Consider the following 18,689-nt stretch of genomic DNA (forward strand, 5'->3'; position numbering starts at 1 on the left):
TCCACAACTTATCTTCTTAAAATTGTATTTTAAACCTAACCTTAACTAATGAAGGCCAAGTTGGGTAGAAGTGTCTGGGAATGAGATTAGGTGTAATGTGACTAACATGACTTCACTTTAGAGAGTATGCCGTCCTTCAGCATAACAGTTCATCCTTTATAAAGCACATGTTTATATCATATTCAACATGGTGGGTTATGTCACATTTGACATAGGGGATTATGTCGCACACGTATGCCACATTTATGAACCCTTTATAAAGCATGGCATATGGTTACAGATTCTTTGTAACACTTATGTAGTCCTTATGAAAGTATTATGAATGCTTTATGAAGCCTTTATAAGCTGAACGTCATTTAAAGCGGGACCAAGATATATGCATATTGTACAGAAAAACACATTTGAGAATGTCTATAGGAGCTGGACCAGGTTATTCAGTGGCTCCTTTAATTACGGTGGTTTGCGTTTTGTGTGGCTGTCAACTAAAATGTAAAAGGTAATTTTCTTTTCCCTTACTCTAATCTGCTTGTCTATGCTTATGTATTTAATAAGTCCATTTACAGTATGTGATGTGAACGCCTTGTACAAACACTGCACCAACTGCTTCCAGATGTCCAAACAAAGGCCAGTGTTCCCCTGGGACTCTCCTCTCTGCAATATGATAGCAATTAGGTCACTCAATTATATGGAGGCTTCTGGAGGAATAGCATGTTGTTGCATTAAATAGTGAACCTCGATTGTTAGCAAGACTCTGGTAGAACGTGCAAAAGGGTGGTGGAGACTCCTTTGAGGTTTGTCCCCTTGACCAGAATCCTTTCTGGTGCCTGACAGTATCGTAATGATAGCTATAAAAGTACCAGAGGTTATTAGAAGGTTGATAGTAAGTGTATACAGGGTGGCAAGTAGCGTAGCGGTTAAGAGCTTTGGGGCAGTAACCAAAAGGTTGCTGGTTCAATTCCATGAGCTGACTAGGTGCAAAAACTGTTGATCTGTCCTTGAGCAAGGCACTTAACCCTAATTTCTCCTGTAAATTGCTCTGGATAAGAGTGTCTGCTAAATTACTAAACTGTAAAATATGTATGTCTAGTGTAAAGCAATAGATTGAGCTTTTCAGGACTTTAAAATGCTTCATGATTGTCATTATCTCATTGCTTCAGAGGTCAAAGCAGAGTGTTTACTATGTTGAAATTCACCCATACGTACATTGGCACTGTTGAGCCTGACATACGTACATTGGCACTGTTGAGCCTGACATACGTACATTGGCACTGTTGAGCCTGACATACATACATTGGCACTGTTGAGCCTGACATACATACATTGACACTGTTGAGCCTGACATACGTACATTGGCACTGTTGAGCCTGACATACGTACATTGGCACTGTTGAGCCTGACATACGTACATTGGCACTGTTGAGCCTGACATACGTACATTGGCACTGTTGAGCCTGACATACGTACATTGGCACTGTTGAGCCTGAATAAAAGGGAAGCTTTGCCATGGCCAAATGCAGAAACCTGTCATGCAGCCACTGTGTTTAATGTCCCGAGGAGGCCCAGCCAAGATTCACAACTCAAACCAGTCAAGGCTGGAAAACATTTAGCAAGGATTCTGTTAGCCTTGCTTGAGCCATAAAAAGCATCACTAAAGTCGAAGGCAGAAGAAATGTTCAACTAAAAGTTGATCCTCTTGGACCATTTTTGTAATCGTTTGATTTAGGGCCTGTTTCTTTCCGTTGGACGTACTGGTCTAAATGAGAGCAGACGAGTAACCCCTCTGCTTCACTGATGTTGATAATGCATCCCATCCCAGCCACAAGTTCTGGATCTCCAGGCCTTCCCTTGCTGTATCCTCATGCTCTGTGGTTGAGGGCTAGCCCAACGCGTGACAAGTCAAAATTTGACATGGACTCCTGGCTCAGATGTTGCTCTAAATGGGTCTGTTCGTGAACGCATCTATTTCAAGCTGTCTCCTGTCTTCTCTCTGGCCACTGGAGTGCTGCTAACTGCCTGGAAAAGGAGGAAAAGCTAGGATTTCTCTTTTTCCTCCTCAGTGGGAACAATTTAATACTGAAGTCAACCAGGAATTAAAAACAAGAATGAAAGAAACTGGAAAATTCCAAGACTAAAATAAGACTAAAATGACTTTAGTACGAACTTTAAGAGAGTATCAGGTCTTACCGCCAATCACATGCTTAAAAAAAGTGTGTTCTGAGAAATGTTTTTAATTCTTTACTTTAAATGAGCATCCTATAGCTGTTGTGTCTACTGTAGTGGCCTTGTGAGTGAAGTATGATTTTCTATCTATCGTCTAACTTTTGTGTTGATCTTTACAGACTGTTGCCATTACACATGTGGAGCAGTGTGATTGACTCACACCTATGGTGAGAAATTGTAACCACTGTAACGTCCTTATCTCTCCATGCAATCCAGTTTTACAGTTACTTTTGGTCAGAAGGTTACATAAATACAATTTGCACAAATATACATGAAAAAGTCATTGTGACTCCGCAATCAAGCTATCTGCAATCACCAACAATATACAAGCCATCATGAAATGAGTTTGTGGCGCGGATTTTCACTGTAGGGTGCTGATGGTCTTGTTACGATGATTATCATGCAATTATAAAATGGATTTAACCCTTAATGTTGCCTAAAATTGCTTATATTTGAAGGGAAAGGCATCATCAAACTATACTCATACCATATATCTAAAGGGTTTTCACATGCAGTTAACCCCAGAATGAGTAATCAGAGACTGGGAATTGATTGTGTGCCTCTCTCAAAGTCAACAGGCTCAATTTAAACAGAGAAACAGCCTATGGATTGGTTTCCAGGACAAACATCTACTTTCAAAGGTCTTTTTGATCTTACAAAATGACCAAGTCGCAGATTTATGTCGATATCAAAGGAATCCGTTTTATTGGCCGAAGATCTGTGCATTCCCAGCCCGGGTATTTGGATGGTTGGAAACCTGATAATGAATATAAAATGAGAAAAATCACAAAAAAATAATGTATTACATCACTGTGCTGGAACCATTTAAGCTGTCAGTGCTGTCATTCAAAATGAGTAATCTACCTCTTACTGTAGGGCAGCTTTGCATTTATACATATACATGCAGATTTCAAAGTTGTAATATAATGCAAAGCCCAGTTAATCAATCCATTCTGGCATGGTTCAGACTTGGACGCAAGCCCAGCAAATGTACCAACTAAATTAAACAAGCCATTTCCTACAATACACAGGATCCAGGGGAAAGACTGCCAGTGACCCAATATAAATACCCTCTGCACTGTGGAGGTTCTTTGGGACAAAAAGAGACACCCTGAACTCTGGAACAGAAAGACTAAATATGCTGAATACTATTTAAGCTACCAGGCAAGAAACTCTTTATACCCCCTGTTCAGCAATTTGAGGGGGTGGCTGAGTTGACCTCATTTAATGTCCTCCAATGATTTGCCTTTATGGGTACCAATATTGCCATCCCATACTGAGGTACTGCCTTAGCAGTGAGGGAAAGATGGGTATTCTTTAACTCGTTGAGGTCAGGGTTATGCGAAGATTAACATTAGGATTATGCCAAATTCGGGGTAGGGTTATGTCAAGATTAGGGTTAAGGTTATGTCAAGATTAGGGTTAAGGTTATGTCAAGATTAAGGTAAATGTTATGCCAAATCAGGGTTAGGGTTAATGTTCTGGTTAGGGTTATGGCTAGCGTGTCTGCTGTAAGTGTAATGTACAACCAATCTAGGGTTAGGGTTAGGGATAGTGGACCGCTCTTCGCTACCATTCAAAATCTGACGGTTGAATGTACACTACCTGTTCTTCAAGGCATTTTGGGATGTAATTGTAACAACTGACAGAGAAAGTATACTTGCAAATTACCAATCAATAACTTTAGTTGTAATACATGTATTTATTTTCATCCATTCAGGTGTAGCTCCACGGTTTACACTTTCTGTATTGTCGATTACAAACACCGTGTTTGTAGTGAGCTCTGAATAGAAAAAGAGAATCCAGGTCCATCTAGTGGCAGAGTAAGTAAAGCACTCGTTTCTTTTACAGCAACACAAAAAACATTGGTTACTAAATGAAACAAAATCACTATTGTTACCATTATCAACATGTAATTCATTACAGTTGGGATGTCAGAGGGATGTCTGAGTGTGTCCCCTCCTCGGATGTTGTGGTTGGTGGTCTCTCTCTATAGGTTGGTCCTTATAACCTCTCCAGCCTTTCCGTCTTCCATTTCTACAGCTTTATTCGCATACCAACCCCCATCTTCCTCTCTGCAAGAGAAGAACAGGGGCTGTATAATGAGCGTGTGTAGTTGAATAGCCTACGGTCTAGGACTCGGACTGCAGCAGTTTAGCATTTTAATAGGAAAAAACACTAGTTGGTGATATCCTGGTAAGTCAGTTGAGGACAAGAGGAACTCACAATATTAAAAGTACAGTGTCTTCAGAAAGTATTCACACCCCTTGACTTTTCCGCAACTTTTTTTGTTACAGCCTGAATTTAAAATGGATTACATTAGATTATTTTTTTGTCAATGGCCTAGGCACAATATCTCAATGTCAAAGTAGAATTATGTTTTTGGACATTTTTCATTTTTTTGTGTTTTTTTGTTGTTGAATTTTTACCCCCTTTTCTCCCCAATTTCGTGGTATCCAATTGTTAGTAGTTACTATCTTGTCTCATCGCTACAACTCCCGTACGGGCTCGGGAGAGATGAAGGTCGAAAGCCATGCGATGTTTTTGGACATTTTGACAAATTAAATAAAAATGAAAAGCTAAAATGTCTTGAGTCAATAAGTATTCAACCACTTTATTATGGCAAGCCTAAATAGGTTCAGGAGTAAAACTGTGCTTAACAAGTCATATAATAAGTTGCATGGACTCACTCTGTGTACTATAATAGTGTTGAACATTATTTTTGAATTACTACCTAATCTCTGTACCCCACACATACAATTTATTCCCTCAGTCAAACAGCATTTCAACACAGATTCAGCCACAAAGATCAGGGAGATTTTTATAATGCCTTGCAAAGAAGGGCACCTATTGGTAAATGGGTAAACCAGACATTGAATATCCCTTTGAGCATGGTGAAGTTATTAATTACACTTTGGATGGTCTATCAATACACCCAGTCACTGCAAGATACAAGATCAAAATCAAATCAAATTTTATTTGTCACATACACATGGTTAGCAGATGTTAATGCGAATGTAGCGAAATGCTTGTGCTTCTAGTTCCGACAATGCCAAAGTAATAACCAACGAGTAATCTAACCTAACAATTTCACAACAACTACCTTATACACACAAGTGTAAAGGGATAAAGAATATGTACATAAAGATATATGAATGAGTGATGGTACAGAAAGGCATAGGCAAGATGCAGTAGATGGTATCGAGTACAGTATATACATATGAGATGAGTAATGTAGGGTATGTAAACATAAAAGTGGCATAGTTTAAAGTGGCTAGTGATACATTTTTTACATCAATTTCAATCAGGCACCTCATCATGCCTGAATCAGGACTTTGATGAGGTGCCTGATAATGGTGTACATGGCAATCAGAGCCACCCCTGATGATAGGAACAGGTAGATAACATAGTATGGCAGGGTGACAGCATCTCGAGAGGGAGGCTTGCAGTTCTCAAAGAACACCTCCTCCTCTTGTGTTTCCCCATAGTCCAGGTGATTGGGCCAGAGCCTCTTCACCCCTCTCTCTACTCTACCTCCCCTCTTCTTCAAGGGGAGGGTGACAGCCACATTAACGTTGCCATTTGGTCTACCTGTCCACAAAGACAGGCGTGCTTAAAGTAGTGCGCTGAGTATATTGGCAGTCAATTCAGTACAATGTAATCATTATATACTGAGCAGACATATACATGCAGCATGCAACAATTAAAAAATAAGGAAATCAGTCAATTGAAATAAATTCATTAGGCCCTAATCAATGGATTAGGGCCTAAACGTGAATAAGCCAGATGTGGAGGTCCTGGGCTGGCGTGGTTACAGGTGGTCTGCAGTTGTGAGGCCGGTTAGAAGTACTGCTAAATTCTCTAAAACAATGTTGGAGGCGACTGATAGTAGAGAAATTAACATTAAATTATCTGGCAACAGCTTATGATGGACATTCCTGCAGTCAGCATGCCAATTGCATGCTCCTTCAAAACTTGAAACATCTGTGGCATTGTGTTGTATGACAAAACGTATATTTTTGTTCAGTGCAGCATAAGCATGTATCAAAGAGTTTTTAAAATAAGAACAACTTGTGTACCTACCAGTACCAGTGTTTTCTTTCTCCACTTCCTAATTGGACAGGCTGTGGTAATTCCTAACAGTAATCTCCAATCTTGAGGAATTTCTGGAACAACTATGCATCAATCAATCGCGTTAATCAATCTTCTCTCCACCACTGAGAATCTGTTGTTTTAGATGTATTACATGACTGTCACGCCTTGACCGTAGAGAGCTTTTTAATGTCTCTGTTTTTGGGTTGGTCAGGGTGTGATTTGGGTGGGCATTCTATGTTCATATTTCTATGTGTTTGTATTTCTTTGTTTTGGCCGGGTATGGTTCTCAATCAGGGACAGCTGTCGATCGTTGTCTCTGATTGAGAACCATACTTAGGTAGCTTTTCCCCACAGGGTTTTTGTGGGTAGTTAATTTCTGTTTAGTGTTTTTCACCTTTCAGGACTGTTTCGGTTATTCCCGTTTTGTTTTTAGTGTTCAGTGTTCAGTGTCAATAAACAAACATGAACATGTACCACGCTGTGCTTTGGTCCTCACCTTCTTCCACCAACAGCCGTTACAATGACAAGCCACTACAGCCCTTGTGCTGTGTCCCACCCCACAGCAGTGTGAGGTTGCCATGGCTGCAGGAGTGCTCTAGTCCTAGGTTGCATTGACTGCAAAGAGACTCACGCAAGCTAATGTGCTTAGTGTCATAAGGGCCAGGTCAAGATCAGTTCTCTGTGCCTGGATTGGATTTAGGATTGGATTGGAAAACAAAGAGAAGTACATTATGCTTGAATATTCCACCCACATCTCCAAAAGAGAGCTAGGGGATAGTGTCACTGGATATATATTTTTTAATCCGTATCTCCAAAAGAGAGAGAGGGGTAGCATCTTGCTTTATGGTACCTTTATTTGTTCCATTTGTGTATGTTTTGTCAGTAAATATTCATGTTGAGTGTTAAGGGTTAAGCATGTTTGACAATAATCTCTTTTACCAAGTCCCCTCTGTCAACCCACTGTTAAATCTGGGAGCTTTAATCATCATGTCTTTCATTGGGCAATGGAAGAATTACAATCTTAACTTTCCTAAAGCCAAACCATATCTCTTTGTATCAGATGCCTGTAGAGATTAGAGACCTTCTAGTGAGTGACCTTACCATATGCTCAGGTCTTGTGTGACCTTGTGTGTCATTGCTAAATCCCTGAGTCCCACTGCTGAGGCCTTAGTCCCCCGTGCCCTGTCTCTTAGTAAGACCTGCTTAGCTTAACCCCACATGATAATGAAGGATCGGGATAAGGAGATAAAGAAACAGATATACACATTCAGAAAGACAGACAGACAGGTCCAGTCTTTCCTTTATTGGAACAAGGGTCATCCTCTTTGGCCACCTTAGCCACAAGCAAACAGATGTATTTACGTCTACAGCATTACAGCAGCACATAAAGCTCAACACTAGCAAAAGTGATGAGTGTTGTGTGTGTTTGTCCAGGTGCTGCTCAGTCCCATGGTATTAATGTGAGCTGACATCTTATAGTAAAGATCTAACTGTTATTTCTACGGGGGTCAAAAGGAAATGGAACCTTTCAGGGAGCACTGCCACAAATGAATGTTTCTGCACCATTGGATTGTTCAAACTGTCTACATTTGTTATCCTATACAGTACAGAAAATGGTAAAACAGTTACATTGTTTGTATATACAGTAACTTAGTTTATCCTATGCCTCTGATGCTAAAATTACATTGTGTAAATAGATTGGGTTGCAGATTCCTTTAATTTGTATCAAAATGGGATTAGTTTAGAAGTAACAGAAATGGGATTTGGCTGCTTGGGAGCCAACCTGGGAGGAAATGAGGACAGAGTGGAGAGCAGGATAGAGTGGACTGTGTATTGCTATCAAGGGAACTTAGTCAATTGGGGTCAGAATAACATTTAGCCTAATAGAGATGAGAGTCTGTTTTCTGGAGAGGAAAGTTGATTCTTTGTTTTTTACATGCTGGGCGACTTGACTAATGGAAGGACCCCCTTCCTCTCCTCTTCTATTTGGATGGTCATCCACCTCTTTGCCTCGACGGCAGTCTTCCACCTCTCCTCCTTCTCCACTCCTGTAGGCTCACAGGCACCTTCCTCTTCATCTGGGTCTGGGCCTAGGACCCAGTCTATGTGCACAAAATGACAGGTTTAGTGTTTGGCATGTACACATTCCTCATACTGTATAGCAATATAAGGTCAAGCTCATTTCGACACCACTATGAAAAGTATTCAGACCCCTTGATTTTTTCCATATTTTGTTAAATTACAGTCTTATTCTAAAATGGATTCAATTATTTTTTCCCCTCATCAATCTCCACACAATACCCCATAATGACAAAGCAAAAACTTAAATACCTTATTTACATAAGTATTCAGACCCTTTGCTATGAGACTTGAAATTTAGCTAAGGTGTATTCTGTTTCCATTGATCATCCTTGATTGAAGTCCACCTGTGGTAAATTCAATTGATTGGACATGATTTGGAAAGGCACACACCTGTCTATATAAGGACCCACAGTTGACAGTGCATTTCAGAGCAAGAACCAAGCCATGAGGTCAAAGGATTTGTCTGTAGAGCTGAGACAGGATTGTGTCGAGGCACAGATCTGGGGAAGAGTACCAAAACATTTCTGCAGCATTGTAGGTCCTCCTCCGCTTGGAGTTTGCCAAATGGCACCTAAAGGACTCTCAGACCATGAGAAACAAGATTGAACTATTTGGCCTGAATGCCAAGCATCCCATCCCTACAGTGTAGCTTGGTGGAAGGGGGGGTTGTGTGTAGATTGATGAGGGGGGGTAACGATTTAATCCATTTTAGAATAAGGCTGTAACGTAACAAAATGTGGAAAAGTAAATGGGTCTGAATACTTTCCGAATGTACTGTATGTGTTTGTTTTGACTGTGAAGTAGCCTTAACTAGCCCTCTTAATCCACAGATCCAGCTGACATGCCTTTTCCATGGCTTCTAATTGGCGCTACGAGGTGTGAAGGTCAAAGCTGATCAGTATCAATGGGTGCCACAGTGAAAGGATACTAATCTGATTAGTTCTACCAAAGATGTCTGTCTAGTATCTGGGTCAGTGAACAGATGTTTGTGATTGGGGGGCACGTGGCAGCGTCATGTAATAAAGGGGATTCTCAAAACATTTGGTTCTAACAATGACTATCAAGCTCTACAACCCAAGGCTCATACTCATAGATGGCAACCCTCACGTACTCTCATGATTAACAGCATGCAGAATACCACAGAGGTCTGACATCCATCAAGATCATTTGAACATGATTAGCAAGAAAATACAGAATTATGGAATTCACCACAATAGAAATAAATAGGTTTTATTGTCACGTACACCAGATAGGTGCAGTAAAATGTGCTGTTTCACAGGGTCAGCCATAGTAGTACATCACCCCTGGAGCAAATTAGTGTTAAGTCCCTTGCTCAAGAGCACATCGACAGATTTTTCACCTTATCGGCTCAGGCAATTAAAACAGCGACCTTTGAGTTACTGGCCCAACGGTCTAACCTCTAGGCTGCCTGCCGCCCTAAGATCTATGGTGACATTCTCGATGACCAGGGATGCGTCTTTTGACATGTGATCACCCCACTTTACCTGCCAGGTCATGGTACAGATCATTGATCAGGTGTCCTAGGATGCCGTAGCAGGCCACTACTACCACTATCACTCCCATTGTGACATAGAGCACATGAGGAGGCATGTGGAAGGCATCACGGGAGGAGGGTACATAGTCAACAAAGTAGAGATCATCCTCCTTCTCCATGGCCTGTAGAAGCTGCCTTGGGTTATATGTCCTGGGGCGGTTCCACACCCTTCCCCACTCAGCAGTAGACTGGGTCTGGACCCCTGGAGGCTCCATGGTACAGTTAGCCATAGTGTTCTGGTCTGTGGGGAATCCATCCACAAATTGAATTAGTAGAAAGGGGAAGTTGATTAAAGGTATATGAGAATGAATTGACCTTGTTGGTTAAAAACACCATCATGGAATGATTCTGGAGGAAAGACTCTTTTACAAAGAAAATAACAGTGAACCAAACCGTCTGTGTGGCTCATGCCCGGTATATTCCTCATATTAAACGAGCCTTATGGCTGATAAGACAAGATAGAATAAGGGAGTTAGCAGTATCCTTTTGAAGCCAAAAACTCCCAAAATACAGTACATCTGTTGTGAAGGACAACTTCATTCCCCTAATGAATTTCCCTGAAGTCTGTTGTGATTTAAGGGGTAAGGAACAGATGTGGGGGTGATCTGACAACTTTCTGATTTTCAGAGAATATGTTGCTATTTGTGATGTTGAACTTCAATCAGCCTGGATTTTCAGTTTGAAGGAAAGGATTTGTTCTGACTTCAGTTACGGACAAAGAGGCTTAAAGTGCTATTAATCAGCTCAACTTTTTCATTCACGCTCCAGCCCATCCCACCATTCAGTTGTGCATTCCTCCTTTGTCCAGAAATATCATTGTGTGTCACTGTCCTGTCTTTCCAGAAATCAACTCCCCTCCAGATGTGTCTCAATGAGGTGGGAGAGATGGAATGAAGGAATGAAGAAAACAGACACAGGAATGAGACAGTTACTATAAGATTAAATGTGCTGGTGTCTAAGTACATGTAAAACCCCTTTAAAGTTTGCTCATGCAACCAAAGTGCAGAAAAGTTCTCTCAGACAGATGAGACGGAGCAGCTGTATCAGCACTGCCTAGAGTACTACATGAGCCACTCTCCCAGTGTAAAAGCAGAACACTCACAACAAAAGCACTAGCAAAGCCTAGAAATGAACCTAAAGCCTTATTTCTCTAGTTTAGTCAGTGAAGAGTTTGCTCACTCAGACTGGGACGACCTCCTCAGGGTTGGGTGCATCCTTGATCTTCCTGCAGAAAACTTGAGACAACAGGAAGTTCCAGAGGACGATAGCTAGGGAGGTGTTGGCAGTGACAATGCCAACCATGATGGGGTGAACCATGCTGTCTGTCTCTGCTGTGTGAGGCTGGCCTGACAGGGAGGACTGAAGCCCCTCTGGTCAGCAGCAGGTAAGTAGCTCTACTGCTCCTGGGCTTTGAGTGAAACTGGACTGAAGGGTCAAGAGTCCCTCCTCTGTGTCTAACTCTATACAAATCTCTGTGTCCATCATAACCTTCAACACCTAGATCTAATTAATCCTCAAGGGTGTTCCCTGTCAGACTAGGATGATGGTTGTGGATGACGCAGGACAGCACGAGTGAATGAGTATGACCATGAGTACACAGGAGGTTGTTGGCACCTTAATTGAGGAAGACAGGCTTGTGGTATTGGCTGGAGCGGGATAGGTGGAATGGTATCGAATTCATCTAACACATGGTTTCCATATGTTTGATGCCATTCCATTCACTCTGAACCGGCCATTATTATGAGTTGTCCTCCCCTCAGCAGCCTCCTGTGCATGAGTAGTCGATGACATCCTTTATCTCTGACAGATCATTTATGGTGACAACTCTTTGTCCATAGAAGTATGATAAATTATAATCCTGGTTTCTGCCAAATCATGATTAGGTGGGAAAGTCTTTTAGATGTGTCAAAAGATAGATATCAATTTGGTAGGACATTCTCCATATATATATAGGCCACGCGTTCAATTACTGATTACCAGATCATATAATTGCCAAAGTATAAAGGATACAATCAGAAATCATTTAAAACATATTGAATGGTGTGTAATGAACACAAACGTACTTTCCTGCATCACACATATAATCAACAGGCTATGTTGAGCACACAAAGTTAGCAACCAGTAAACAAATCACAAATGTTGACACTAGAATGAGGAAAAGAGATAGCAAAATACCTTGCTGGGTTGAGCTGCAAACAAAGAATCCTTTGGTTGAGTTTGCCCTTCAGTCCATTCATTTCCCTGATCTAAGGCTGCATTTGATGTATTTTCCTCTCCTTATGTGAGCAGTAGTAAGGAATCGTCTGGTGTCCATAAGATGACACATCAAGCCGAACAAAGGGAGGGTTCAGGAAGTGTTCAATCTGCTAAAACCTGGAATCTGCACACAAGATATCTGATTTTTTTCACTCAGCAATGTGTGTATGATTTAATCTCTTCCCAATCTGGAGATAAGCTTCAATACTGTAATGCCACAGAGTCAAGACAAGGTCATAGCATTTCCTGTATGAATGTGAGTCAGAAAACCCTTTGTAAAATAACATGTTAGAAATACAGCTAATCATATACAGAAATATATTTATTGATCAGTTTCAAGAGATGCACTACCTGTGTGTAAAACTGGGCTCCAATGGTAGGAGCACTGTGCTGAAGCTGTGGAGGACTGAGCAGTTCCACCAGACAAAACAGGACACACAGAAGCACTAAAAGCAATCTACTCTGAGCAGGACAACTCTGTAAGGTTAGTCATTTAGGCAGGGTTATCCTTAGGTTTGTCCTCTTCCTCTATCTTCCTATGGAAGGCCTCTGTGAGGATGAAGATCCAGTAGATGACGGTGATGGAGGTGTTGACGACAACGATGCCGATCATGATGGGGTGCATCATGGTGACGGAGTTGTTGGCAGGTTGAGGGAAGGCTAGGTACTGTTTCCACGGCTCTGTGTTAAGCTAAGTTTAATGTGGGTCCTTCCACCCCATTTTACTATAGCGGTTGCCCTCCCTCTCAGCATGCTGCTAATTCTCTATCCCTCCACAGAGCTGACAGCTGCCTTTCTGTCCCCCCCTCTCTGCAGAGCTCACAACTGAAGATGTAAATACATCACACCACACTTAAGTGTTCCCCTGATTAGGGTTACAAAAGGGGTCTGTTTGTACTGTTAAGGGGTCCTGTTTAGCTCAGTTGGTAGACTCTAGCAGGAATGTATCCCAAGACCCTTGGCGTTGCAAGAGCCATACATTACCGGGTAGAGCAGGCTAGGCAACCCTGCCCTAGACTTCCGCAGGCACTTCATGTTTTTGATTTAACAAAACTAGAAGACCGGGTGTGTTGAATAATCACTGAACTGCTCAATTAGCTGTTGGTCAGGTATGGTGCCTAGTTGGATTAAAATCCTGCAGTATCTGCGGAACTCCAGGAAAAGTGTTGCGTACCCATGCCGTAGAGTACGGTGCTTCCAACACCTCGGGTCGTGGGTTCAATTCCCACTGGGGCCCCCCATACATAAAAATGTATGCAGGGCATGACTAAGTTGCCTTGGATAAAAACATCTGCTAAATGGCATATGTGAAAATGTATTTGTTAAGACAGAGGATAGCAATGTGTTTAAGTGGGAATGAGAAAGCTGAAAAGAACTGGTAAAGTATTTATAATTATATATAACCCTGTTATTCATTTCTCTGATGGCGTTGTCTGCGTGGATTATCCATCTTGAGCCAACACCTCCCTGAGCCATCATGATCCCACATCTGACTGGAATAGATAGAACACAGGCAAGCTTAAGGAAAGCCTACATACTACCTTGATAGCGTTAAGTGACAGCATTGAGACAATACAGAATAATTTTGTTATCTAAGCCCTTATTTCCGCCAAGATAAAATCTATGCGAATATGACACAGCTGAAAAGTGGATTAACAATCTTCGACAATCAGGTCTGCTGATTTCAGATGCTTATGATCAGATCACTCGGAATACAAAATACAAGTGAATGGGTCACTGAGATTTGGGGGGGGGGGGGGGGGGGGGGGGTATTGAACCATTGACCATTTAATCATATAGATTCCATGAAAACAATAAATAAATTAACCACAACATGGCTTCAGATGTACTGTAATACAATTATTACAGTGCCTTGTCTCATAAAGGCTAATAATGACAGGCAAGAGTTTTAATAAGTGAAAATGGGTATCAGTGATCATGAGTTATGACCTCTGTAGAAAGCTCTTCTAGTGCTGTATAGCAGTTCTCCTGGTGTCCATGCTTACTGTTCCCCCTGCAGTCGTAGTAGTCCGTCAGCGTACTGGAACTGTGTGCCGTTCTCATACTCTAGCATATCCAGGGCTACCTCACAGCTCTCCTTCACCACGCGCTCTGTGTCTTTCCTGTAGCGCTCCAGGATCTTCATACACTCCTCCTTGCCGATGGAGCCGAGGGCCTCGGCACACTCGTGTCTCACCATGGCACTCTCCCCGTCCAGCTCCAAGGCTGCCTGCAGCTGGGGGATGCTGGCGGGATGCTGGATCTGACCCAGGACGTAGCCAATCTCATGGCGGAACAAGGCACTGCTACACTGAAGACCTGGGTGGCAGGACAACAAAGGGTTGAGTGAGTGTTGGTGTTCAGAGGATGCTGATAGTGGAGGGTTATGCAATGACAATGATTCAGGAAAAAAACAATTGCTTATGCGAATAACAATTATGTGGCTGGTTGAACGTTTGGCAGAAAATAAGCCCCTCTGCATGTTATTAATTTGATCCTTTATTGCCAACTGCCATAGACCGCATAGTTTAAGAATGACTGCCAATCTCTCACCATCTCCTAGAGCCAGGACAGCCTCCTCGGTGCCCAGGTTGCGGAGGGCGAACATGGCCCTGTAGCGCTCAAACAGCGGCAGGCTCTCATCCAGGAGCTGTGTCCTCAGCTCAGGGACAATCTTCCTCTGAGCTGGGGGAGCAGGGTCCACAGAACAGTAGGGGTTTCCATCGGTGACCTCTTCTCCTTTATGGTCCCCACCAGATATCAGCCACTCCAGCCGCCTAACAGCCAACTGGCACGTCTCTGCCACCTGGTGGAGAAGGACAGTCATGTCGTAACCACTATACAGGAACTGTACTGGTCATAGTGAATATGACTAACTGCAAATGCTGTATAATGTTTCATTTCCACATATTCTCTACTCTACTTCTATTTCTATTTCCCTCGTTTTACCATACCTCGATGACTGGATCCTCGGAGTACTCTTTCAGCAAGTCAAGGACCTTAAGGTTCCCAATAGCTCCTAATGCTTCCCCTAAAAAAAAAAATTAATAGTTAATGATGATAATAGTGCTTATCTAAATAGTTATCTGTGAACATGTTTATCAATAAGGTATGCATGAATGAGTGGACTCTAATGAGCTGGCATACTGACCTGCTTCATGCCTGACCATAGGCTCCTGTGTTGTGTCTTTTAGAACAGTCTCTAGCGTGGGTATGGCCCTCTCATCCTGCATTTGCCCCAGGCAGTATGCCAGCTCATGTTTCAACAGAGCAGAGTCATCAACAAAAGCCTGACTGATCCATTCGATGGCCTCTGGTCCGCCCAGGTTACGCAAGGTGAAGAGAGCTCTGAACCGTGTTGTTAGGTCCTGCTTTGGGTTGACCAGAATCTTGCCGACTGCTGCTACCTCCTGCTCACTTGCCATGCTGAGTATAATGGTGTAGCAACTAGATCTGAAAAGAGAGAGAAGATCAGATACAGTAAGGATGTGAATGAACTGAATATGTAGATAGCTAACTTTTGGAGATATCTGGTAATAAACACTGAATCCAATTCATAAAATATTTTCCTTACAAGGCTAGACAGCTGCGTTGTTGGTTTACATTAGCTACGAGTCTCAGGCTTGCCATTATCATGACTACAATTCCATACCATTGGGTTCTCGAGAGCTAGTCTCAGGCAAGCAGCCTAGTTAGCATCACAGTTACAAAACTAGCTGAGAAAGGGGTAGCTGCAATCCAATATGGCGACCAGAGTTTGGGCGTCTGGAAAGGAGTGGGTGTGTCGAAGGGAAAGGAGTGGGTGTGTCAAAGGGAAAGGAGTGGGTGTGTCAAAGGGAAAGGAGTGGGTGTGTCAAAGGGAAAGGAGTGGGTGTGTCAAAGGGAAAGGAGTGGGTGTGTCAAAGGGAAAGGAGTGGGTGTGTCAAAGGGAAAGGAGTGGGTGTGTCAAAGGGAAAGGGGTGGGTGTGTGGAAAGGTTGAGCGTGTTTCTTCCCTTTCATACCAGGCACTGTCATACATTGAGCTACAATATCACAAGAATTTCTCACTGTTAGTTTACAAATAACTGTACATTTTCAGTTATAAAACTGATGATTGTTGGTTTTTGATTCAAAGTATTGACGATGGGTATACTGTTGCTTCATGTGATGTATGCATGTGCTTACTATGACTGTCACCCTGATATTGGCTACTCGGTAGCTATTTCCCGCGCTGTTGTCGGACAGTCTTGTCAAGTGGGAGCAAAGGGCACTGTGTCCCGGTGTTGTTACCTATCATTGCCCTCGCCATTGAGTAGTAGACTGTATGTATCAAGGTGACATCTATACTGAATAAAAATATATAAAAAACATGCAACAATTTCAAAGATTTTACTGAGTTACAGTTCATATATTTCAAATAACTTTTTTCTTTCTATGGATTTCACATAACTGGGCAGGGGCACAGCCATGGGTAGGCCTGGGGGGCATAGGCCCACCCACTTGGGAGCCAGGTCCACCCACTGGGGAGCCAGGCACAGCAAATATGAATGAGTTTTTACCCACAAAAGGTTTTTTAATAGGTATATTAATAATTAGATATTTTAAATAAGTAGACATGCACTCTTATTTGACTGTAGCGCATAGCACCCACAAGATACCTGTGGCTAAAACACAATCATCACGGGATGAAAGCGTGACGAATATCCGGTCAAGGGTGGTCTATTTAAAAATCATTACTTCCCCGCCCTGCAAGTGTATACTCGTCAGACGTCATCAGAAGTGTCCACTTAATTTGAGAACGGAGGGGATAGGTTGTGTCTTTTCAGTGTTTGGTCCGCACACATAGTTTTTGGCCTATACATTTGAGCTAGACATGGCAACCCTGGCTGCTACCCATACTTGAACTGGCAACCTAACGTTCGCTAACTAGCAAAGATGTTTGATAACATAGCTGGCTAGCTTGCTAATATAATGACTCATATCCAAGCTGAACCTTGCTTAGTAAAATACTTAGAATTCATAAACAGCTCAAAGATGGACTGACAATTACAGTAAATCATACTCACTTCGCCTACTTTTCTGTAACAGTTCGCTACAATCAGCACTTGATCTTTTCCACATGGATCATTTCCTCAGTCGCTGTGCGTGACCGAGAAACACTACAAACTTATACTTCCGGGGTACAGTTTAGTTTACCGTCTGGATAATGAAAAAAAGTATATAATGTAAAGTAAAAAAGTATTATAATCACTCACATCGGTAATCAATTATTATTTTTTTTATTGGAAAATATTGAAGAGTTAATTATCTAGTAGGTCTATCTCAGAAGAATAATGCACTGTATCAAGTATGGGTAACTGCATAGGTGTGTGTGTCTGAAAGTCCTTGGTATATTCTTTATATATACACATTTGTGTTCCACCAGGTACTTTTTGTATTAATTTGTTGTTGATAAAAAAATGTAAATAAAGTGTGTGTCTGAAAGCTGACGTGTCAACAGAAGTGGGAGGATCAACCGCGAAATGCGTTACACCAGCACTCTGTAATTGGTTAGATATTTTTGATTGAAGCGGGTTGTTTTTCCATATCTTAACACGTTTTTATTAGTCAGTTCAAGACCGTGTGAAACAACACTGGGATAGCTAAAAGCCACTCTATTCTTGATAGAGAATCATACTGTGCCATTTGAATGATAACAAAACACACAACAAATATAGAGCTGACAGGGATTATTGAGCAGAGGAGAAAACATTTAAGGAAAGTACTGAATAAGGGGTTATTTTTTCTAAATTGCTGGAACACAACCATTCCATTGAACCCTGACACACTGACAGAAGTATCATAGGCCACTAATCAGCAGTGTAAGAAAAGGTAAGTAACCAAGTAAAATCCTACTTGAGAAAAAGTCTAAAAGTATTTGGTTTAAAATGTACTTAATGTACTTAAGTATCAAAAGTAAAAGTATAAATAAATTATCATTTTTAAAAAATTAAAAATCTTATAATAAGCAAAACAGACAACACGATTTTCTTGTTTTTTTGATTTACGGGTTAGCCAGGGGCACAGTTCACCACTCAGACAAAATTCACAAATAAAGGATTTGTGTTTAGTGAGTCTGCCAGATCAGAGGCAGTAGGGATGTCCAGGGATGTTCTCTTGATAAGTATGTGAATTAGACAATTTCCTGTCCTGCTAACCATTCAAAATGTAATGAGTACTTTTGGGTGTCAGAGAAAATGTAAGTAGTAATAAGTACATTATTTTCTTTAGGAATGTAGTGGAGTAAGGGTTAAAGCTGTCAAAAATATAAATAGTAAAGTGCAGATACCCCCCAAAAACCACTGCTAATCAGATCTATCTCAGGAAAACCTTTACACAGCCGTGGATGGAGCCACAGTCTGCAGCTACTACTGATGCCAAGTGCAGCCAGAACTTTGGGGCCTCTCCAGCCACACCTGCCAGCACCGTACTAGTTCCAGCCCAGAAGGTCCTTCTACCTTC

The 18,689-nt window shown here is 41.8% G+C and overlaps 1 protein-coding gene across 2 annotated transcripts; it reads right to left on the reverse strand.

Annotated features, from left to right (window-relative positions):
- Positions 1-7,575: 7,575 nt before the first annotated feature.
- LOC109897916 (deoxyhypusine hydroxylase-like) lies at positions 7,576-17,350 on the reverse strand. 2 transcript variants are annotated; one of them, XM_020492588.2, is made up of 7 exons: positions 17,255-17,350; positions 15,360-15,661; positions 15,163-15,239; positions 14,762-15,014; positions 14,215-14,527; positions 12,128-13,701; positions 7,576-8,417 (listed from the first exon to the last, which is right to left on the reverse strand). In XM_020492588.2, exons 2-6 carry the CDS (start codon positions 15,631-15,633, stop codon positions 13,617-13,619), a joined length of 1,002 nt encoding a protein of 333 aa, XP_020348177.1. In that variant the 5' UTR covers positions 15,634-15,661; positions 17,255-17,350; the 3' UTR covers positions 7,576-8,417; positions 12,128-13,616. The 2 variants fall into 2 exon arrangements, with proteins under 2 accessions (XP_020348177.1, XP_031689186.1); XM_031833326.1 differs by lacking the exon at positions 17,255-17,350 and adding an exon at positions 16,374-16,498.
- Positions 17,351-18,689: the final 1,339 nt, after the last annotated feature.

Source organism: Oncorhynchus kisutch, linkage group LG10, assembly GCF_002021735.2.
Source record: "Oncorhynchus kisutch isolate 150728-3 linkage group LG10, Okis_V2, whole genome shotgun sequence".
Taxonomy (NCBI): Eukaryota; Metazoa; Chordata; class Actinopteri; order Salmoniformes; family Salmonidae; genus Oncorhynchus; species Oncorhynchus kisutch.